Below are 24,655 nucleotides of genomic sequence, written 5' to 3' on the forward strand. Positions count from 1 at the left end.
ATGAAGAAAAGAGGATTTATATTCAGACAACAACCAACAAGGACTAAATTGCACAGGCTAGGTAAACAAATAAGCGTGGGAGTAGCTTGCCTATTGCGGCGGTTACTACCCCAAACAAATTAGGCTTGTTACTTCACTTTGATGCAGCTCTAGCACTGCTCTCTACATCAATGGCGGGGGTGGAAGGAAATTAGAACCAAAAAATTACCAATAAGGGCCCTGACCTCAGCGGTCAGAGTAACAGATAAGTATGAGAAAAATAAGTGTCAAAGCTTGCTGGGCAGACTGGAAGGGCCATTTGGTCTTCTTCTGCCGTCATTTCTATGTTTCTATTTGACCATGGTAAAATTCAAGTCCGATAGTACAACATTTATTCTACAGTGGGCTTGCTTTAAAGACCTCAAATGGATGGTTATTCATATAATAGCTGTACTTTGGAGAGGAAGAGATTGGCAATAAAGTTTAAACTCCAGAGAGCTGTATTTTCACATTGGGCACTTAGCATCCCAAGGGTTTCAACAGTGATATGGAATGTATAGCATTACGTAATCTAATGAGGGAAGGACTACAATATATGGGTTAGGCTGGTTTCAAATCAAATAGGAGGCTTTTATTGGGGAGTAGAAGTCATGTAATAATACATCATAACATAAAAATGGGGCCAAGAATGGCTGCTGATTGAGCAATGCCAATTTGGTAATCTTGTGAGCAGATTAGGGTAAAGTTAAGAACCCATTTGTTTATTTTTCTATTTTTCAGTATTGCACTTTCAAGCAGCTGTGTCCTTAGCTGCCATTTTAGACATTTTAGATACTATCAGCAGTGACTCTAGAATTGTGTTTGATTTCAGTTTTTGTTTTTTCATAGAAAATGGCTGTGAATTTTAGCACAGGTTTGAGAAAATAAGAAATCCCCCCAGAAGCAGAAACCATTTTCAAACATGGTCCCGTACTGAGGGCTATAGAAGGGATCATGAGACAAGGTTTCTACAATGAAACAAATTACATTTTTGGTTGCTAGTAGTTGAACGTAGGTTGGAAACCTGAGGGCCTAATGATTATACTGAAGAACTGAGCACAGACTTAAAAGTGCTCACAGTGGTTTCAGGTATGAAGGTTTCCTTGGTTTCTATTAATATTTAGAGTGGATTGACTTTTATAATGTCTGAAAATTGCCCTCCATGCCATTACAAGACTAATGATTGTTTACAGATGAGGGCTTTGGGACCGCTAAGGTCCCTTTTTTCAGGTGATGTATAGCATTATCTGAGAAATGAATCTTAGAAAGAGGTCATAGCATAGTTATTTTTTCTTGAAGGCTGTGTGTCTCATGGAGAGGCTAAAAAATATCCTACAAATCTGGAATTAGGGCAGTAAATCCTGAAATTCCAGGTAAAACCTAGAGATACCAGCACTGAACATGGCTTCTTAACCTTTTCAAAAATTTTTTTTTTAATTTAATTCAATTTGCTGGCCTCTTTAACAACATTTGACCTCACGTGAATGAACCCTCTCTCCAACTGGTTACACACGTCCAGTTGTGATGCTTGGCTCTGACAAAGAAATAAAATCTAAAAAAAAAATAAATTCTTTCCATCTGCCATCTTTTACTTTCTGGAACTGTCTGTCCAGTGCAAAGTTAGTGGCAGCATCTTATTTGCAAATGCATAAATTCTGGCTGAACAAAACTGAAAATGAAACCATGGCAGGGATTTCAAATTCTACTTATTCTATTATTAAAGGCTGAATTCCCCATGGTGTTTGGCAGAAGCATAAAGAGAGAACATCTTAGCAAATCCTTAACATATAGCTTCAAAGAGAAGATTGTGATTGACAGCTATCTCTTCACCCATTTATTTTCCTAAATGACATGGTCAGCTTGTCACTAGTCTAAGAATTGCCTCACTCTTTCTGATGTGAAAAGAAAATGAATACGCAGATATTTTAATCTTGGGAAGGTTAACAAGGCACAAATCTAAAAATGTGTTTATATTCAGACTGTCTTAAGGTGCTGTTAAGCAAATTGCTATTAGTGCACAGTAAACAAGTGATAAGATAACATGATTTCAAGTCATAAGGAATACGTTGAAACCTGTCATGGATTAAATCACCCATCCCTCTTTCGTATATGGAATTGCAGTTATGCTTTTCTTGGGGAAATTGAAACTACACATCCCTATAATGTGCCAAAACCAGCCTGCCAAACTTTTTTCTCAACAGGATGGTTATGTAAAGCCTAGGTACCACAGACTGTACTTGATCTGGAGATCAAGTACAGTCTGTGGTAGAAGAGAAGGTATGTAAAATGGGCACAGTAGATGTGTATGGAGGTTTTTATTTGCCATCAATATTCTGTGTTTACTCTATATATCACTATTTCACTCATTTAGAAATCTAAGAGTGGGGCCAACTCAGGGTCTATAAAGGACAGATAGCATCCATTTTATAATTTTGAGATCACAGTGGCAGTCTAATGTGTTATGTAGGGGGCAATTTTCAATCTGTCAGTATTATTTAATGACTGTTTTGATGCATCTCGCCCTAATGAAGTCCAGGTTAGATTCTGGAAACTGCTAATTTATACCTACTTTTATTATCTAAAATTGAGCACCTTGTGGCCTTACAGATAAGAGGATTTGTGGAAGAAAATAAAATTCTTGATTAATGCCAAGCTAGATCTAAATAGGGCAATAGTACAGAGATAGTACTGGTTTATTTACATGATATTTTGATTCAATACTCAGAAGCAACATTTTCAACTACATTAATTCTTCTAGACCTCAGTGTCACCTTCAAAAATGTTGATCACACTATTCTTCTACAATATTTTTCTGGTTTTTGGGTTGGGAACAAGGTAATTAGGTAGTTTCATTAATGCTTAGAGGAATGCTATTAAACTGTAATATGTTGGGACACCATTGTTCCTCAAAGCCTCTCTAGTTTAGTATCCCCCATGGATCATTAGTCTCATCAATTTTGTTTAACTTGAGCTGAGACGAGGTTGGCGCTACCACCAGGAGAGAACCCCTTGATGGTCCTAGTCATTGGGAGGCAGTGCAGGCAGAGAAGATCCTACTGGAGCTTCACATATATCAGCCCTCGTTCCCCGCAGGTTGAGGTACCGGGGCCGGTAGGACTTAGGCAGGGTCTCTCAAGGCGTGGAGTCAGAGGAGAAGGCTGAAGCAGTGTCGAAAACACAGAAGTCAAAGCAGGCGGTAGACGAACGGAACCAGGAATAGGCCAGAGGTCAGGACAGGCAGCGAACAAGCATGAATGGAGAAACAGGCTGGAGGTCAGCGCAGGCGGAGGTCAAGCGGAGTCAGGCAGGCAGGGTCAGAATCAGATCCATCCATCGGGATGAGGATCAGGAATGCTAGAATAAGGCACTGGAAGCAAGGCTGGAACTGAATCAGGAACAAGGAGCAAGGCAGGGACGCTGGATCAGTCAGGAATCAGGAATGCAGAACTCGCATTCTTTGCTGAGGCGAAGTGGTGGTGGCAGGACTAGGTATAAATACCCGGGGCGTCTGACGTCATCTCCTCGGGATGAGGAGAGTTTTCCCGCCGCTGGTCCTTTAAATTCCCTGAACAGACACGAGCATGCGCCTAGGGTTCCAGGCAGAGAGCAGAGGGTCAGCGGTGTGTGGAGACGATACAAGAGCAGGCCGCAGCTGTGGCATCCTGTGGGAGGAGACGGCGACAGGGGAGACTGGCACGGGCTTCCTGCCCGTCCAGGTGAGGGGACCCGATTGCGGTCTCATATGGCAGGGAATCCTAATAGTACTGAAAACCTTTAACAGATATTAGTAGTAGCTAAGGCCTCCAATTTGTCTGCTACGAGGATGATATATAGCTAGTTATTTTGTGCGTGCAAGCTAGCAATATCACCATTGTTTAATTAAGGATTGTAAGCTATATGTGGGAGTTCCCTGGAAATAAACTGCTTAAATTCGACAAAGACGGAAGTTCTGTGGATAGAACAACCATCACAAGGAGATTTAAAAGCCTCACTTCTTTTAGGCTGTTATTGTCAGCTAAAGAATCTGTTCAGAGTTTAGGAGTACTATTTATTTCACAACTGACAATGAAGACACGGGTAACTAACATTTCTAGAGTATCCATTTTTAACTTCAGTCCCACTGTCAGATTTGTTTTTACTTATCAAAAATGGATCTAACTTTCATAGTTCTGGCATTGATATTATCTCACCTTGACTACTGTAATAGTTTATTAGGATTTTCGGCAAAATCCATTTAGATAATTCATCTTATTCGACATAGCGTAGCTAGGAAAACATGCTTTTCACTTCCACCTACTAACATTGTGGAATGCTCTCTCAATACAGCCTATGGTGACAACTGGTAATATTAAATTTAAAAAAGATTATTAAGATGTGATTGTTGGCACAGGCCTTTGGGATATATTTTGAATTTACTAACTGATCTCAACTAATCACCTCGGCTGCTTAGCAAGTTATGTATATATTGATTGTACTTGAATGTATGCTGCGGTGCACCGTATAAAAGGTTTGAACAGGCATGACCAAATAAAACCGGCACTGAAGGAATTACACTGGCTGCCAGTTAAATATCGATCACAGTTTTAAAATGCTAGTGATCATGCACAAACTGCTATATATAGAATATCCCTGTGTGGTGAGAGAAGAAATTCAGTGGTACAATCCCACATGAACCCTTCGATCTGTGGGGAAGAAAGCTCTTTGTGTGCCTGCTACTAGGAGCTATAAATTACACCAAACATGAGTCAGGGCATTCCCCTACATATCTCCTGTATTATGGAATGCTTTGCCAGAGGAGCTATGGGAGGAAAGGGATGTGAAGGTATTTAGAAAGCAGATAAAAGCAATTTTGTATAAGCAGGCATATGGGTGCAAGAAGTCATTTATAGTATGCATGCTATTTTTTATGTATTTTATTGTATCGTGTTGTAATCCGCTCTGAACGTTTAGCTGGAAGAAAGAGGAACATAAGATTTTATATAAATAAAATGCAATGCCTATCTGATTTACTGTTTGGGCTTTAAGCTGGTGGGTCACAGCTATTCAGGATATGCTCTTTGTTACATTTTATTGAAGATATGAAGTATATTTAATAATTTTTTATATATATGTGAAGGAGCATATGTTAAATCCTCCTTAAAAGACTGGAACCAGGCATTTAGCCTGGTTCACATTAAGCCACAGACAGGAAGGGAATTCCACTCTGAGGGTGTTCTCCTTAGAAGGGAATAAGCAAGGCCCAGGGAGAACACTGGGGCTGCAGGGAAGAGATGATGGAAGCCTAAGGAAGGCTAATACTGATGAAATGTAAGTTATATTGTCTTGATTTTGTGAACTGCGAAGGTAAGGAGAGCTGCTTCTGTTTTGTTTTAATAAAGACGTTTATGAGAGAACAGCCAGAGTCCAGCCTGAATCTGTTTTCTAACTAGCCCAAGACTGCGCATGGTGTCACAGTATATTGGAATATAGATGTTGAGTAAAATTCAGTGGGGATATGTTTGTTATATTTATTTATGAGTGATAATTATTTTAACATTTTACTACACTTAGATTTATTTTGTAGTATGTAAAGCACAGTTGTTTACCAGTAACAGGTATTTTCTGAGGACAGTGGGATGTCAGTCCTCACATGGCTGACATCATCTAACGGAGCCCAGCACAGAAATACTACGTCAAAGTTTCTAGAACTTGGACTGAATTTCACTGGGCACACACATGACATACTACTCTTTCACATGACCAAGTGAGGACCCTTCAGTCTTGTATTTACAAGAAATTAAATGAAAAATGGAGAAACCAATTTCATGGGGAGGTAGGTGGGTTTGTGAGGAATGACATCCTACAGTCCTCAGACAACACCGGTTATAGGTAAGCAACTCTGCTTTGTCTAAGGACAAGCAGGATGGCAGTCCTCAGGCATAGGTAATCCCTTACTATAGGCTTCCTCCAATGTAAAAAGGGGCAGCAACAAATAGTGCCAACTGGTACAAGGACAATGTTTTTGTTGGCATCCCAGCTTTTTTGAATTTTATTTTTAAACTACAGGTGGCAATCTGGAACAAAAACAGGCCCTAGGCAGAAAAAAGTTGGGTTCTACACCTCAAACGAGTTCTGAAGGACACACTGGCCAAACTTGTCGCCTCAGCCATCTGTATCCAGATAGTAATGCAATGTGAATGAGTGGCAAGAACTCCATGTCCTAGCCTTGCAGATCTCTTCCATGGGGCTGGTTGCGGGTGAGCCACCAATGCTGCCATGGCTTGGACAGCATGAGCCTTAACATGGCCTACCAGATTCAAACCTGCCTGGGCATAACAGAAGGAGATACAATCTGCCAGCCAATTAGAATCTGTTTGGCAAAAATGATCCCTAGCTTATTTTGCATCGAAAGAAACAAAAAGTTGGGTGGGCTTTCTATGAACTTCAGCTCTCTCCAGAAGATCAAGACTCTCTTTCAGTCCAGACTGTGCAGTGCTTCTTCATTTTGGTAAACATGCATCCTGGAAAAAATTTAGGATAATTGGATTGGTTAAGAAGGAATTCCGACACACCTTAGGCAAGAACTTAGGATGGGTGTGCAAGGTAGATAAGTTACTAGAGCCTGAAGTTCACTGACTCTGCATGCCGAAGTAACCACCACCATAAATATGACTTTCCAGGTCAGGTACTTCAGGTCACAGGAGTGTAGAGGTTCAAAAAGAGCTTTAATCAGCTGGGACAAAACCAAACTGAGGTCCCAAGACACAGCAGGAGATCTGATAGATGGATTCAAATGAAGCAGGCCCTGCATGACATGTACAATTATAGGCTGTATAGAGATGGGCTTACCTTCTTCATGGTGATGGTATGCGCCAATTGCATTAAGGTGAATCCTTACCAAGTTGATCTTGACACCAGTGACAGATAAATGTAGAACGTAATTTTTCTGTGGTGCAGAAGAAAGGATCTAGGGCCTTTGGCTCATAGCACATGGCAAACCATACTTTAGTGCATAGGATTTCCTAGTGAAAGCTGTTCTTGAAGCTAAAAGAACATAAGACACATTCTCTGAGAGGTCAAGGGTTTGCAGAATCAACCTCTGAACACCCAAGCGGTGAGCGATAGGGATATCTTGATTCTGAGTTGAGATCTGGGGAAACCCCAGCCTGATGGTTCCTGGATGGACTTGTCCCATAGGAGCAAGAACCAGAACTGATTTGGCCAAAGGGGGGCTATAAAAATCATGACCTCCTTGTTGTCTTTGAGCTCTAACAAAACTTCACCACTAGCAGAATCAGAGAATATGCATAAAGAAAGCTCCTGCCCCAATGCAAGGCAAAAGCGTCTGAGGTTACCTTGCCACATGCCCTTGATCTGCAGCAGAACAGTGGGAACTTCTTGTTGCAAGGAAATGTGAAGAGATCCACCACTGGAGTTCCCCAGTGGAAGAATAGCTGGTTTACTACCACCTGGTTCAGGGACACTCTTGTGGTTGTAAGGACTGACTCAGTCTGTCTCCAACACAATCTCCATTCCAGCCAGGTAAGTTGCTCTGAGAACCATCCCTTGATACATGGCCTAGCCCCACAACTGGACAGCCTCCTGACCCAGCCATACCTCTCTGTTGATGTAATACACTTGATTGTTTGTCTGTACAAGAATAACTTTTAGACAGCTGATCTTTGAAAGCCTATAGAGCATACCAAATCACCTGGAGCTCCAGGAAGTTTATTTGATGCAGACCAAGACCACTGGGTTCAGAATCCATCAATATGAGCTCCCCATCCTAGGTTGGACACATCTGTCATAAGGACAATTTGGATTGGAGAAATTTGAAAAGGGATTTGCTTGACAAGATTGGAACTGTCCTGCACCATGTCAGAGTGTCCTTAAGTGGTTGCATTATCCGGATGCTGTACTGCAGATCTTGCAAGGTCTGTAGCCACTGAGACCTTAAGGTCGACTAGGCACTTTTCATGTACAGACGTGCCATGGGAATTATATGCATCTGTTGTGCTCAGGCTTGTGAACCCTTGACCGACGGGAGGATGGTATACCTTTCAGGCGATCCATAGGTTCTCTCGTCGGGTGGCGAGGCAGAGCAGGAGACAGGACCGGCTGACCCTGGGCACTAGAGACTGATGCGACTGCGGAGGCGGATGAAGAGACGGAAAGAGGAGCTGTGTCTTCACCCCTGGAACTCACCGAAGCAAGCAGACTAGACTACGTGGAACGTTGCCAAGTTACTGGATGAGCAGAGGAAGCTGCCTTTTATACTTCCCCTGCTCTAGCTGATGGAGAACAGGTGAAGCCATTTAAAGGGATTAGGTCCCTTTAAATTTGTAAAGGAGGCGTGGCCTCGTGCCTAAGGATAGCGGTGGCCATCTTGGATTTTGCCCCGCGGAGGAGAGACGCCGCTGGACGCCACGAGGGGGAAGCAGGCCGGCTCCCCCTGCAGCGAGCAGCACCGGGGGTCGCGCGGGAGTGACGGCCCGAATCGGAGCCCTCCCCTGGGGCTCCCGCGGTGAAGGAACGCCGTGGCCAAGGTAGGGGGCCGTGGTTGTGGGGCGCCATGGCCGCGGAACACAACAGTACCCCCCTCTTTAGGGCGTCTGCCCGGAGACCTGGGTTTAGCTGGATGGTCCTTGTGGAACTGCTCCAGCAAATTCCGGTCCAGGATATTAGCCAGTGGTTCCCAGGAGTTCTCCTCGGGGCCGAAGCCTTCCCACGCTATCAGGAACTCCCATTTCCTCCAGTGTTTCCTCACATCTAGAACCTCTCGGACTTGATAGGTGAGGTCATCTTCAGAGGCAACAGGTTGCGGGGTCGGAGGCGTGCTGGAAGGCCATGACAGTACCAGAGGCTTCAGTAGGGAGACGTGGAACATGTTGTGAATCTTGAGAGATGGAGGGAGACGAAGTTGGTGCGAGACAGCACCCAGCATGTTGAACTTCTGCCGGATGATGGAAAACTGTCCGATGAATCGCGGGGCCAGTCGCGATGAGGGCAGCTTCAACCGGATGAACTGCGTGCTCAAGCAAAGCTTTTGGCCGGGCTTGAGAGGCGGGTACGGCCTTCTGTGCTGGTCCGCATACTTCTTAGCTGCCTGGCCGGCCCTGATCAGGGCGCGTTGGAACTCATCGGCGGAGAGTTGAGCTGTCGGAGATGCAACCGTGATGGGGACAGGCAGTGGTGGGCTTGGCTGCTCCCATACACTATCTGAAATGAGGAAGACCCCGTAGCTGCTGAGATATGGGAATTCAGCGCATATTCGGCCCAGGGTAGCAGGCTGGTCCAGTCATCTTTAATGCCTCTGTATCGCTCCATGATGAGACCACATCTTGAATACTGTGTACAATTCTGGTCGCCGCATCTCAAAAAAGATATAATTGCGATGGAGAAGGTACAGAGAAGGGCGACCAAAATGATAAGGGGAATGAAACAGCTCCCCTATGAGGAAAGACTATGTTAGGACTTTTCAGCTTGGATAAGAGATGGCTGAGGGGGGAATATGATAGACGTGCTTAAAATCATGAGAGGTCTGGAATGGGTAGATGTGAATTGGTTATTTTCTCTTTCAGATAATAGAAAGACTAGGGGGCACTCCATGAAGTTAGCAGTGGCACATTTAAAACAAATCGGAGAAAGTTCTTTTTTACTCAATGCACAATTAAACTCTGGAATTTGATGGCAGAGGATATGGTTAGTGCAGTTAGTATAGCTGTGTTTAAAAAAAGGATTGGATAAGTTCTTGGAGGAGAAGTCCATTACCTGCTATTAATTAAGTTGACTTAGAAAATAGCCACTGCTATTACTAGCAGCGGTAACATGGAATAGACTTAGTTTTTGGGTAGTTGCCAGTTTCTTATGGCCTGGATTGGCCTCTGTTGGAAACAGGATGCTGGGCTTGATGGACGCTTGGTCTGACCCAGTATGGCATGATCTTATGTTCTTAATGATATAGGCTGGGGAGGAGAGGGGTATTAGAGAGGACGGGGGGGGGGGGGGGGGGGGAATAAATCTGTTTTGAAGCTCTGTTCACTTTTATGCTTGAGTCAGTTATGGTGACATTTGTTGATGTTGTACATATTGCTCAATTAACATTTAATTGAAAACCCCCCCCCAACTCATGCAGACTTTTTACCTGCAGGCTTTGTACCAATTTTCAAAGTGAAAGTATGTGCATAGTTTTGCTTTGAAACTTTCTGCATATAGAAATTATGTGTGATCACTTGTACCTGTTCTTTTTGCTGGAAAAGTATGCACGAAGATTTAAGAATGCCATCTAAACATGTAGTTAGTTTTCCTCTCCTGACCTAAACATATCTCTTCTCAATGTGGATAGAAGTCTACGAAATGTCTCTTTTAGCCATATTGAGGGAGGATAATTTACAGAAAGTTGATTAATGTGGGTAAAATGCTTTTAACTTGTGTAAATCACTTTCAAATTTTTCCTCTTAAATTACAGATGTAAAATTTAATGATATTATGAACCAAGAGGCAGATATTCAAAAGAAAATGTTTAAGCAAGTTAGCTGGATAAGACTTATCTATAATCTCCTAAGATAACTTCCTAAGATATTTAAACAATATTTAAACTATTTTTTCAAATAGAATGTTTCAGTGAGCATCTCATGTCCAAAAGAGCCTGCTAAATAACTACTTGAACACATAATTTGACATATTACATCAATTTTTACCTGCCATTATTTGACTCGGGTCCTTCGAGTACTGTCTTTAAAAATTCTCTTCTTCCTTGGTTATTCTCTTTATCCACATAAATCACTAAAACAAACAAATGGGGAAAATGATCATTTACTATAAATAGACAGTTACCTTTTGGTGTTGTCTTTAAAATGAAGAAAAAAAGTAACACTTTTTCTTCCTCAGTGCTTTCTCAAAGCAAAGAAAAGAAAACAGCAGTTAAAGTTAGAATTCAGTCTGAACACTCATGTGATCCGATGTCATGTACTGGCAGGTTTATGTGCACAGTGTCAAGAAAGATACAAGCAACATCTAAGTATGCCACATAGCTGTCATTTTCTGTTAATGGCACTGGCAGTCATGATTGTAAAAGCCAGCGGCCTTTATTACTTTGTACTGAAGAGGATTTACTGCATTTTCTTTCACCCGAGAAGCCAGTGATAATGATAATGTATGGCAGAGTGCTTGTCCTTTCTGACAGCCTGGGTAATTTAATCCTCCTCTCCTGCCATAACATGCAATAACCAAGGTACAGAGCAGTGGACTGAACAAAGCCAAAGGCTTAGATTTTCATTGGAAAAAATGACTTTTTAATATGTTTTTCCTTCTACAGTGTCACAAAAACAAAAGACCTGGTATTAATTCATGTGTATACAGATAGACAATAAGAAAGTGAAACTGCTTACATGTAACACATGTTCTCCAAACTCAGTAGGACAACCATTCACACCATGTGTATGCTGTCATGGAGCATCTGCCAAAGCAACATTTCTCAAACTGTGGTATGCATACCAAGACACAGGCAGGGGATATGCATGCCATGGCATGAAGAGTTATGCTCTGTCTGGAGTTGCATGGCTCTTGTGTCAGTTCTCGTTGGCTGTGCCTCTTCTCTGTCCAGCTGGTACAGCTGTAGAAGGGGTACATGGAAGAAGCAAAATGTACGTGCAGCAGCTGTTCCTGCAGCCTTGCCTCATCCTGCATCTGCTGGCCCTAACAGGAGACTACCCTGATTGTGTTCCCAGGATAGAAAAGAACAGCACTGCCTTTCAGCAATGTCTCCTGCCTCCCCTTCTGTTACCAACATTCCACCCCCCTACTGAGTTCAAGAGAGGTAGAACACTGCCTCCCGTTGCTGGTTCCCTTCAACCACAATCATGAGGCATCTGACACTGCTGTTGGTATAGGAGAGGAAGGGGATGATATTTTCCTTGCTTGCTAACGTCAGGAGACTGAAGAAAGGAGGAAATGGGAATTCTGTTGCAGGGAAGAGGAAGAGCTATGGGAAAAGGCTACTGCTGGATAGGGAGGGAATGGGGGAACATGGGATAGGGAGAGAGAGAGGAGACAGAAAGCCCCTCTTGCTGTGACACAGCCTCGTAGGCAGAGTTCTGAGACTCACGCCAACAGCGGGTGAGCGAGCCTTGGCAGAGCTCAGACTATGACTGAGACCAAAAGTCTATCCAAAGACCAGGCTTGCGCTGAAGCCAGGCAAGGGCAAGGCTGATGGCTGAAGTGGAGCTGAAGACTGCAGCAGAGCTGGTGAAGACTGAAACAAAGCTGAAGGCTGAGAAGGTGGAACCAAGCTAAAGCCAAAAACAGGAACCAGGCTGGAGGGCTTGAGCAAGACAGAAGACTGGAACCAGGAGGAGCAGGAACCAAGAGACCTTTTTGCTGAGACAATGAATCCAAGTCCAGGCAGGCTAAATAGTCTTGAGTGTGTGACATTATCATTGGAGCGGTATCCGACTCTCCCGCCAACATTCGCCAAATCGTGCTCACTGATGCGCATGCACAACCTAAGCGTCTCTTCGCTGGGTCCTAGTATTACTTGCGTCAGAGCATGCAATGGCAGCTCCCTGCTGCATGGTGAATGTCTGCTGCCAAGGAGTCTGGGAAGGCAGCTGGATTCTAACAGTACCCCCCCTCCTCAAGCCTCTTCTCTTTGGCTTCTGAGGAGATGAAGGTACTATTTTAACAACTGGGGGCTTGGGAGTCTAGACCCAAGATCCAGAGATTCTTTGGTTTTGAGACTGGACTGAAAAATCATTCAAAGCAGAAGACTTAAATGAAGAAAAGGCTGAAAGCTTGGACAAGAACTGATCGATGGACAAAGGTACTTTGGCAGGAGGACAACAGTTCAGAATTCACATAGGAACAAGATGTACATTGGAGCAGCAAAACTGGCACTTCAGACAAGATGGTTCAAAGTGAAAGGCTGGAGACAAAGATGCAGCGATACAATGTTCTCGGAAGCATGGACCCCAGTGGTCAATCTGTAAGGAATTCCAATCAATAGATGGTTGATGAAGACTCAACCAGGGTAGTCCAAGTATAAAAGGGCTGGATGCTTTAGATAGTACACAACATAGTAACATAGTAATGATGGTAGAAAAAGACCAAAATGGTCCATCTAGTCTGCCCAGCAAGCTTCCCAAGGTAGTAACTGCCGCTCCATGCAGGTTACCCCCATGTTTCTCTTAAGGGTAGTAACTGCCGCTCTGTGCCGGTTAAGCTTTTTTATTTATTCCCATCCTTTAGCCTTTTAGGGATTCAGTATTTATCCCATGCCCCTTTGAAACCTTCATAGTTTTAGTCTTTACCACTTCCTCCGGAAGGGCATTTCAGGCATCTACCATCCTCTCAGTGAAGAAAAGTATTTATTTTATTTAACAGATTTTTTTTATACTGTCATTCAGTTATATCGTCACAACGATTCACAAAATTAAGAACATAAATACATAGGGGCAGATTTAAAAAAACTACGCCCGCACGTACTTTTGTTCGCGCGACCGGCGCAAACAAAAATCCGAGGTTGCGTGCCGAGCCACGCAGCCTGCCTCCGTTCCCTCCGAGGCCGAAACGAAATCGGAGCAGCATCGGAGGGAACTTTCCTTCCACTCCCTGCACCTTCCCCTCCCTAACCCACCCCCCAGCCCTATCTAAACCCCCCCCCCACCTTTGTTCAAAAAGTTACGCCTGCCCGAGGCAGGCGTTACTTGCGCACACTGGGCCGGCTGCTGGCGCGCCATGTTCCGGTCCGGGGGCTGGTCCGGAGGCCGCGGCCCTGCCCCCAGAACGCCCCCGATGATGCGCCGGCCGCGACCTGCGGCCGACACGTCCCGGGGCTTTGCGCGCGCCGGCAGCCTATACAACATAGGCTCGGTGTGCGCAGGGGGAGCTTGAGGCAGGTTTTCGAGGGGTACGTGCATACCCCTTTGAAAATCTGCCCCATAGTGATAATGTAAAACAAGCTCGTAATAAAAGATAAAAGCATATAAATATAGTGTTATCTAAACGTACTAATTAGTAAAACAGGAAATATTAGCATAAAAGAACAAAATAAGAGTAAGATAAAAGTATAAGTTAGTTTTACCATCAGGTTCAAAGCTTCACAATCTGCTTTGCTAAAAACAGTCTCTCTCAATAATGCTTCATACAGTATAAAATAACATAAAAGTAGTAATATATAATATTAGAAATTAGGTAGTTAAAAATGAACTTAGCTGGATTCCATTTAGGCTTTGTTAAAAAACTAGGTTTTTAATTCTCTTTTAAAAACTTTGGGGTAGATTTTAAAAGCAGTATGCACAGCGTACATGTGTGCACGCTACCCGGCGCGCACAAGGGGGGTGCACAATCGGAGCTCCCACCCCCCCTTCCCTCCCCCCCCCTACCTTTTCCTTCTTATTTTATTTATAAAACTTTTATATACCGATGTTTGGAACATGCCATCACAACGGTTTACAAACAAAAACAAAAAAACCCAAGGAAATTAGTGAACTGTAAAATAATAAACAAGATTAAATCTAAAAGGTTAATTAAAATGTACATAAAAACAACAAGATCAAAAATGTATAATATAATAATCGTAAATAAAATGTTGAAAATTAATTAAATACAAGCCTTCAGTAATCGTAAAAACTATAAATAACTACTAGGATAAAATTAGCATTTCTAAATACTTGATTAAGTAGCTAAAACTATTACTAAATAAAAAGTGATCTAAAATAATCAAAATAAAAACATTGTAAAATTGTGCAATGTAGGTGGAAATGAATTATCCAATGCCATCCTTATATGCTTGCTCGAAAAGCCAAGTTTTGAGATGTTTTCTAAACAACTTTAGATCGCTCTGTAACCTCTGGAAGAGAATTCCATAATCTGGGTCCCGCTAATGAAATGGCTCTCTCTCTAACTGTAGTGAGTCGTGCTGTAGAGACTGACGGTATTGATAATAGACCTTTGTTGGACGATCTAAGGTTCTGCTGAGGTATATGAAGCCGGACCACTGCATTTAACCATTCTACTTGATTGCCTTAGATTGCTTTGTGCAAAATACAAAGTACCTTAAAATCAATACGTTTTACGATAGGAAGCCAGTGCAGCGATTTCATTATGGGGGTGATGTGTTCCTTTTTTTTGCAACCTGTTAATATTCTAGCAGCAGAGTTCTGGAGAATCTGTAAAGGTCGGTAAGCCTAACAGGAAAGAGTTGCAGTAGTCAGATCCTGTAAAAATTAATGACTGTAAAATTGTTCTAAAGTCATTAGGGTGTAAAAGTGGTTTCAGGCGCTTTAGCATTAATAATTTACAAAAACCTTCTTTAATCTTGATTGATATACGTTTTTAAAAGCTTAGCTATTTGTTCTTTTATTTCAAAACTTACTTCAGCATGCAATCTCTGACACAGCGGCAAATGGCCGCTGTGTCAGAAGATTCTGGCCCCTGCCCCGCCCCTTTTAGCAAGCCTCAGGACTTACATGTGTCCCAGGGCTTTACACGCTTCGCCGGGCCTTTTCAAAAAATATGCCAGGCGATGCGTGTAAATCCCGGAGCTTTACAAAAGGGGTGGGGAGGGGGCAGGGCGGTCTGGGGGTGGGGAGGGGGCATGGCCAGAGGCCTCTGCATGGCTGCTGGGTCCGGGATCGTGCACTGGCAAGCGCGCAACTTACTTCAGCCCCAGGGTTGAAGTAAGTTTTAAAACAAACAAAAGAAGTTATCAAAGGTAGGGGGGGGGGGGGGGGGGAAAGGGCAGGGGAGGTAAGGGAGCACTGAGAGGAGAAGATCACCTTGCTGGTGGCTGAAAGGAATCAGTAAGTTTTTGATTGGGACATTGTCTTTTTTAAAAGTAATGGGGCAAAGTTAACTATTTGGGAATATTATTTAGTGTGTTTGTCCTTTTAATAGTCAGTAAGGCAGCGAATAAACAAGTTAGACTGTTTGTATTTTTAAATAGTCAGTCAGTAAGGCAGCTAGTAAGCAATAGATAGTGTGTTTATTTTTAAAAGTCTGTAAGGCAGCTAGTAAGCAGAACTGAGTGTTTGTATTAAAAAAAAAAAAAGTAGCTAGAAGCTAGAAATAAGCTAGGAGCAGTGTATACTTAAGTAAAAAGGTTGAATTCAGTTCAGTTACTCACCTTAGTAAGGTGTTGAGGTAGTGTGATTTGGTTTGAATAGGTACCAATATTTGTTAATCAAGACAGCAGTGAGTCACTCTGGCTGACAACTGAAATTAGACTGTTTGCATTTCCCAACCCTCACCCACCCACCCTTAGCTCATCCTTTAATTTATAGGCAGGTGCCACTTTCACAAAAAACAAACAAACAAACAAAAACTTTATTGAGAGTTTGATCAGTCCCATGTAGGCCACTACCAGACAAATAGTGAATTCACTAGTACATTTTAAGAACGTTAATTAGACACATTCCTACTCCCATAACAATCTAAAACTTAACTAGGAACTGAACAAAATTGAGATGAAGGCAGCAGTCCAGCAGCAAGAGGGGGGCTTCCCAGTCTTTTGCATGAGTGTCACATGTATGATTTTTTACCCGCCAGTGAGAAGTTGTACATGTGCATGTGATGCAAAGAGCTCCTGGCTCTCAGAGAACGAGTCCGATCTCTGGAGGCTAGAGTGGCAGACCTGGAGGAGCTGAGGCAGACAGAGAGGTATATAGATGAGACCTTCAGGGACATTGTAGCCAAGTCCCAACTTCAGACTGGCAGCTCTGGTGCTGCCTTGGAGGAAGAAGGTCTCATGATTGGAGAGCATCAACCTGTTGCAGCAGGAAAGGATCCTGTAGCAAGGACCTGCTCTCCAGGTAATGCATTGTCCTTTCGCACTGAGGATATCTCACCAAGGCCTACTGCCGAGGAGGGAAGGGTTAGGTCGGCCGTCATAGTTGGTGATTCGATTATTAGGAATGTAGACAGCTGGGTGGCTGGTGGGAATGAGGATCGCCTGGTAACATGATTACCATCAAGGACGGGTATCCCCTGCCCTTAATTTCTGAACTGTTCGACAGGCGCCAAGGAGCCAAGATATTCTCCAAATTAGACCTTAAAGGAGCTTACAACTTGTGGTGTATTCGTGAAGGAGACGAATGGAAGACTGCTTTTAACACCTGCGATGGACACTTCGAATATGTCATCATGCCCTTTGGTTTGAGTAATGCACCCACAGTCTTTCAAAATATGATGAACGACTTCTTACGGGGCTTACCTTATCAATGTGTAATAGTATATCTTGATGATACATTGATCTTCTCCCAAGATCTGCAAACTCATCAGGAGGATGTCAAGAAAGTTTTAAGGCGCCTGCGTGAGTACCACCTATACGCAAAGCTTGAAAAGTGCGAATTCTACAAGGAGTCTGTACCCTTCCTGGGATACATTGTTTCTAAGAACGAGTTTCAGATGGACCCCAAGAAATTAGAAAGTATCCAGGACTGGCCCCAACCTACAGGCCTGAAAGCACTGCGCTGCTTCTAGGGCTTCACCAATTACTCTCTGTTAGGGTTTGCTCCCCCAGAGGGGAGCAGTTAGCAATCTGTTATGAGTGAGCTCCCCAGGAGGGAGGAGTTAGTGATCTGTTAGAGGTTTGCTCCTCCAGAGGGGAGGAGTTGGTACTCTGTTATAATCTCTGTGCTGAGTTGCAATCTGTTATGGTTCTGATGTCTGATGGGCGGAGACATTAAATGAGAGCTAGCACTCTGTTATGCTCAGCTCCTGAATTGGGAGGAGAGAGCACACTGTAGTAAATAGGTGAATCCTTGGGCCGATGGCAGATGACAGCGTCCCCAAGAGGATATCCTGAGAGGGACCACTGGCTAGGCTTGAGTATGGAGACAGACACAGATAGTTCTTTTATTAGACAGGTTAGTAGAACCACCAGAGGTGGCAGTAGTGAGCTGGTATGCCCGGCAGGGCTGAAGTCCCTCAGATACTGGAACTGCGATCCTAGGGTTTCTGAGCTGTAGAGAGACTATAGATAGTGAGTAGACAGGGTATGCTGTATACATAGCCAGTAGTAGATGACAATCTCACTCTGAGGTAGATCTTTAAAAAGTACGCCGGATTTTATAAGATACGCACATAGCCACAAGTATCTTATAAAATCCGGGGTCGGGGTGCGCAAGGCTGCGCAAAATCGGCAGCCTGCGCGCACCGAGCCGCGCAGCCTGCCTCCGTTCCCTCTGAGGCCGCTCCGAAATCGGAGCGGCCTCGGAGGGAACTTTCCTTCCGTGTCCCCCCACCTTCCCTCCCTTCCTCTACCTAACCCACCCCCTGGCCCTACCTAAATCCCCCCCCCCACCTTTGTTGGGCAAGTTACGCCTGCTTGAAGCAGGCGTAACTTGCGCGCGCCACCTCGCATCTCCTGGCACAGGCCGCAGTGCCGGGGGACTCGGGACCGCCCTCCTGACCCACCCCCGAAGCCGTGCCTCTGCCATCCTGACCCATATCTTCCATTCATCGTCGAGGTTGACACATCAGACATTGGTGTGGGAGAGGTTTTAAGCCAGTATATTGAATCTAATGTGCTCCATCCTTGCTCCTTCTTCTCAAGGCGGTTCTCGCCTGCCGAAAGAAATTATGGAATCAGAGATTAGGAGTTACTCGCAATCAAGCTGGCCTTTGAAGAGTGGCGTCCTTAGCTGGAAGGCGCACAACACCAAATAGTAGGGTATACCGATCACAAAAATTTGGAGTACCTCAGACATGCTCAACGATTCAATCACCATCAAGCAAGATGGTCCCTGTTCTTTAACAGATTTGACTTCCTTCTGAAGTATTGTCCGGGAGAGAAGAACACTCGGGCGGATGCCTTGTAATGATCCTTCTCCCTGCAAGATGTGCCAGATGAACCCCGTCACATCATTAACCGCTGAAGAGTGGTTCTTGCAGCCACTCATGCGGTACCTGCTGGGAAGACGGTGGTGGCCAGAAATCTAAGGAAGAAGCTGTTGAAGTGGGCACACGATTCCCGTCTTGCTGGCCATCCGGGACAGAGTCGCACCCTAGCTATGTTTCAGCTATAGTATTGGTGGCCAACCATGAAAAAGGACGTACAAGTTTATGTGGGTTCCTGCGCTGTCTGTGCCAAGCAAAAACCACAACCCGGACGTCCTTGGGGTTTGTTACAACCTCTACCATTGCTGGATGAACCCTGGACACATATAGCAACCAATTTCGTGGTAGACCTGCCATCATCCAATGGAAACACCACCATTTGGGTCACAGTTGACCGCTTCTCCAAAATGGCACATTTTGTAGCGTTACCAGGATTACCCTCTGCTACAGAGTTAGAAAAACTCTTTATTAAACACATCTTCTGTCTTCATGGGATGCCTAAGCATATCCTATCCGACAGAGGAGTACAATTTACTGCAAAGTTTTAGAGAGCTTTATGTCAAAAGTTTGACATCGCCTTGGAATTAACCTCCGCCTACCATCCTCAGTCTAACGATCAGACTGAGAGGATAAATAGAATGCTGAAACAATTTCTGCGATCCTATGTCAATGCAAGGCAGAATGATTGGGCTGAATTACTGCCTTGGGCAGAATTTGCTATCAACTTGCATCCTGCTACTTCTACGGGGTCTTCTCCCTTCCAGCTCATCTACGGACGACAATCGCTGCCTCCTATGCCTATTCCATTATCAGTGGCCTCTCCTGCCGCACAGACTACTGCAGCAAAAGTATCTCAACTTTAGAAGCAAACGAAGGAGCTACTCCTCAAAGCAGGACAGAAAGCAAAAAGAACCTACGATGCTCATCATCTAAAGGCACCACAGTTTCAGCCTGGAGATAAAGTCTGGTTAAGTACCAAGTATCTTCACCTTAAACTTCCTTCATCACGTTTTTCACCTCGCTATGTGGGTCCCTTTGCTATCCATCGGCGACTAGGAAATCTGACTTACAGTTTGAAACTACCTCCATCAATGAAGAAACACAATGCATTCCATGTCTCTCTGTTAAAACCCTTGATGCTCTCCGAATTCTCCAAAAAGACCCCAGAACCAACTAGTCTGAACACTGAGGACGACATCGAATATGCCGTGGATGACATCTTGGATGTCCGTAAGAGAGGCAAGACATGGGAGTATCTCATTTTCTGGGAGAACTATGGACCAGAAGAGAACTCATGAGAACCGCTGGCCAACATCACAGATAAGATGGTATGTCAATTCCACCCGGCACACCCACGAAAACCCAGACCACCTGGAAGAGGACTTGGAGGGGGCCTTTTGAAGGGGGGTACTGTTGTATTCGGTCTCAGACGGCTGTGACCACTCTATCTTACCTCTTTTCTACCCTTCTCCTCCTCCTTGGGCAAGATGGCTGCCTCCGGTGCCGAGTGCCGAAACCCTGGATGTCTCCAACTCAGCATGGGCATCCCAGTCTACCATGCTCCTTCCTGTGGCCTCCTAGGGCGTGCGCGCGCACGTTGCCTCTGCCTTTGTACACGTCATGGCGGGAATCTCGTGGGCGTCCCCACCGCATGACGTCAATACCTCTGGGTATTTAAGCCTCCGCTACGCTACCTACATTGAGTTAGCAAGGACTTCGGTTTTGCTACTTTGATCGCTCTAAGCTGCTCACTTAGACACCTCGCTACCCTCTGGGGAATCTCGCTCCTGACGAAGCTCTAGGCACCCGCTCCTCGGGGGCCTCTCGCTTCCAACTACCCTGCAGGGTTTCTACTAACTTGACAACTGCTCTTTGGGGGTCTCTCTCTTTATTTCAGGATCTTCTGCACTATCAGGTACTCACTCCTCGAAGGCCTACCAGTCCAGTGTATCCTGCACCACGGACCTTTGGTCCCACCATCTTCATTGCTATGAAGACGCTTGCACTACGCTCCAGTGAGTACCTCTACGATCCGGTTCTCCACTCCACCCACATGGCTTGGCTTATACCGCACCGCGGGTTCCTATCTACCTTGAACATCTGGGTGAGACTTCTACATCTGAGACTGTCAGAACATATTGGCACCTTGCCGGACTCCAGTGCCTTTCCTTCCTGCCTCATACCATCTATCTACAGCAGTACAGTAAAGCTTTCCACCTACAAGTGTCCGCTCTCTGCATTTAGCCTATCGCTGTGGTTCCCCACGGGGCCCTTCCCCATGGGAGGAGTCATCTCCACTGCGGTGGGAACACCCCGGAGGTTCCCTCCATGATGTGTATATAGGCAGAGGTAACATGCGCGCGCGTGCCCTAGGAGGCCAAGGGAAGGAGAATGGCGGACTGGGACGCCATGCTGAGTTGGAGACGCCAAGGGTTTCAGCAAAGGAAGCAGCCATCTTGCCCAAGGAGGAAGAAAAGGGTAGAAAAGAGGTAAGGCAGATCAGTCATAGCCGCCTGCGACTGATGGACGCAACAGCGCCTAGGGAGGGGCGTGGCGCTGTGTAGCAGCGTCTTTCCATGGGCCACACGGAGAGGCCCGACGTGAAGCAATGGAGGTGGTGGCTGGACCAGGAATGCCAGGTACTGTAGCTGAGCCGGAGGCACCCGGGGAGGCCCGAGGACGGAGCTGATGGCCCACCGCCGCCAGAGATGAAGAACCAGGAGCTAGAGTTACTGCAGAGAGGTGAGAGGGCGTGCTGTAGGTCTGCTGTGAACGGCATGCGTAACAATTATGTGAGGATAGTAGACGGATCTCTTTCTTCCATCTTCTCAGGAAGGCCTACTGTACATTTTCAGATTATTTTTGCGAGATCAGTTTTCAATGTTATACTTCTTTGCAAGAAACATCTGATGCATTCAAGCTTTTTTATTTTTTGAGTCACAACGGTGGTCTTCCATCTCCTGTACCTCTGTCTCCAGCTCATCAAGCCATGTGGAAATAGTTTGAACTGTTGCGACCAATTGTGCACCCTTATCCACCATGATTTCTAACCATGAGTCTAATTTCTTGGTGATTTTGGTTGCCAGAACTTCCATTGTTTCTATAGTGAGAGGAGACGGTATTATATTCAACTAGGCCTCCTTCTCTGGGGCCAGGCCCTCTTCTGTACCTAGTAGGTCCTCCAGTGTTTTCTTACCACTTTGCTTTGGCTTACCAACATGAGAACCCATACGTCAAAGATAGATCTTTTAGCAGTTTCTTTGGCCATGTTGGATGAAAGCTTGAGAGCAGTTAAAAGCCAAATTTTGAATAGATTGCAGTGGAGAAAGATGGTTCACTGCGAGGCCCATGAAGAGGAAGTTGCTGTAGTCTAAGTGGGAGGTGATAAGAGAGTAGATGAGCTTTTTGTAGTATGCTCAGAAAGGAAAGGATGGATTTTAGCAATGTTGTAGAAGAAAAGACACACTTTAGTAGTGTTTTGGATGTGTGTAGACCTGATATTATATGCAAACACTTGGTAAGGTTTCTAAAAAAAAAATCTGAGGTGTGCTACTACTGCGGTGCAGATGATATGCACGTGCATAAATATTTGAGCCTAAATTAAGCAGCAGTTAATATATTGGTAATTTTGGGGTGGATGAGTGTAAACAAATTCAAGTTTAACCTTATTAAAAGCAAAATTTTATGGGTCACCAAAGAGATCCTGGATAACATGCCATTACTTCAGGGTACAGTAATACTATTGAACACAAAGCTCACAGTGTGATTTTGGATTCCATTTTAGATATGGAAGCTGAAATCTCAGCAACTGTTAGGTCTTCCTTTGCAGAACTTTGACTGGTTTAGAAAGTTTTTTTTTGTTTGGAAGAGCAGAGCTGGCAACTATTAGTCATCCTTTTATAACATCACACCTTGATTATTGTAATTCTATATACTTAAGTTTAACCAAATAGAGTAAGAGAAATGTATAACTCACACAAAATGCAGAATCTGCTTATTAACTGGCACTCATTATCGTGATCAAATTAGTCCAGTCCTTAAAGAGTTACACTGGCTTTCAATATGGTACCGAGTACAGTTAAAAGTTTTATCTTTGGTGTGTAAAGCTTAAGGAACTGGGCCAATTTATCTAAAAAATCGCCTGCTCCCTTATCTACTAGAGTGTTACATTCAGTACAAGAAACCTAGTTGGAGACGCTATAATCTGCAGAAAGGCAGTCAAGGTGCGTAAGATGAGAAAGCATTCTCATGTGCTTTCTCACACACCTTATAAAGAAAAACCTGTGTTATCTATGGATTTAGTTTATAAAAGTTTGGTTATAACAGTTATTTTCATTGGCATTTAACTGAGTGGTATTTTTATTTTCTAATCTAATAATTTGATTAAAACTATGTTGTATTTCTGTTTTATCTCTACTACATTGCAGTAAAATGCTGTTTATCTGCTGTTTTTATACATTAACGGGCTGTCAGAAAGCTCTGTTGTTAAAGCTGGTATTTAGCAAACTGTAGTTATTTAGAATAGTTGTGGGTGGATCCTTGGACCAGAGGCAGGTGACCACACCCTCAGGGGAATTCCCAAGAGGGACCACTAGTCAGGCTTAGTGTAGGAGACAGACACACACTAGTTCTTTTATTAGACAATATAGTAAACCACCAGAGGTGGCAGTAGTGAGCAGGAAGCGTCCAGCTGGGCTGTAGTCCCTCAGGTATTGGAACAGCGATCTCAGGGTGGCTGAGCTGTAGAGAAACTAAGACAGTGAGTAGGAAGTATATGCAGCGTTCTGGAACAAGTCCTTGATGGTAACACTCACACAATAGTCTCTTAAGGCAGCCCAGGAGTTGGTATGCATTAGGTCTTCGAGGAGCAAGTACCTGGTTCCAGGGAACGCTCTGAGAGATAGATACCTACTCACTGATGTTAAGCAACAAAGACTTCTTAGAAGCAATATATTAAACCACCAAAGGTGGCAGTAGTGAGCTGGAAGCACCCGGCTGGGCTGTAGTCCCACAGGTATTGGTACAGCGATCCCAAGGTGGCTGAGCTGTAGAGAAACTAAGACAGTGAGTAGGCAAAGCATGCGGCGTTCAGGAACAAGTCCTTGATGGTAACACTCGCACAATAGTCTCTTAAGGCAGCCAAGGAGATGGTATACATTAGGCTCTTGAGGAGCGAGTACCTGGAAACTTACAATCGGGCCGATACAGTAAAAAATGCGGGAGAGCGGGCGAGCGCCCTCTCTCCCGGCGCGCGCACAGGACACTCTCCTGTGCGCGCGATACAGTAAGTTAATTTATTTAAATTAGGCCTGGCGGTAAAACGAGGTGCTAGGGACACTAGCGCATCCCTAGCGCCTCTTTTTGGACAGGAGCGGCGGCTGTCAGCGGGTTTGACAGCCAACGCTCAATTTTGCCGGCATCGGTTCTCAAGCCCGCTGACAGCCACGGGCTCGGAAACCGGAAGCCGGCAAAATTGAGCGTCCGGTTTTCGGCCCGACAGCCGCGGGCCGAATTCAAGTTTTGTTTTTTTTTTTTTGTTTTACTTTTTTTACTCTTCGGGACCTCCGACTTCATATCGCTATGATATTAAGTTGGAGGGTGCACAGAAAAGCAGTTTTTACTGCTTTTCTGTGCACTTTCCCGGTTCTGGAAGAAATTAGCGCCGACCTTTGGGTCGGCACTAATTTCTGAAAGTAAAATGTGCGACTTGGCTTCACATTTTTCTTTCTGAATCACGCGCGCATACCTAATAGGGCCATCAACATGCCTCCCAGTCCGCTCCTTAATTGGGAGGGACCTGGGGAAGGCTGCGATGTGTCGC

At 44.5% G+C, this 24,655-nt stretch overlaps 1 protein-coding gene across 5 annotated transcripts in view; it reads right to left on the minus strand.

Moving 5' to 3' along the window:
• Positions 1–24,655, minus strand: part of RPGRIP1L (RPGRIP1 like) — a 375,908-nt gene that overhangs the window by 34,010 nt on the left and 317,243 nt on the right. For all 5 annotated transcript variants that reach the window (XM_029608561.1, XM_029608562.1, XM_029608558.1 and 2 more), the window contains one exon: positions 10,698–10,782. In XM_029608561.1, coding sequence (XP_029464421.1) covers positions 10,698–10,782 — 85 coding nt within the window. The remainder of the gene's footprint in view (positions 1–10,697; positions 10,783–24,655) is intronic.

The sequence above is a fragment of the Rhinatrema bivittatum genome, chromosome 7 (genome assembly GCF_901001135.1).
Source record: "Rhinatrema bivittatum chromosome 7, aRhiBiv1.1, whole genome shotgun sequence".
Classification (NCBI taxonomy): Eukaryota; Metazoa; Chordata; class Amphibia; order Gymnophiona; family Rhinatrematidae; genus Rhinatrema; species Rhinatrema bivittatum.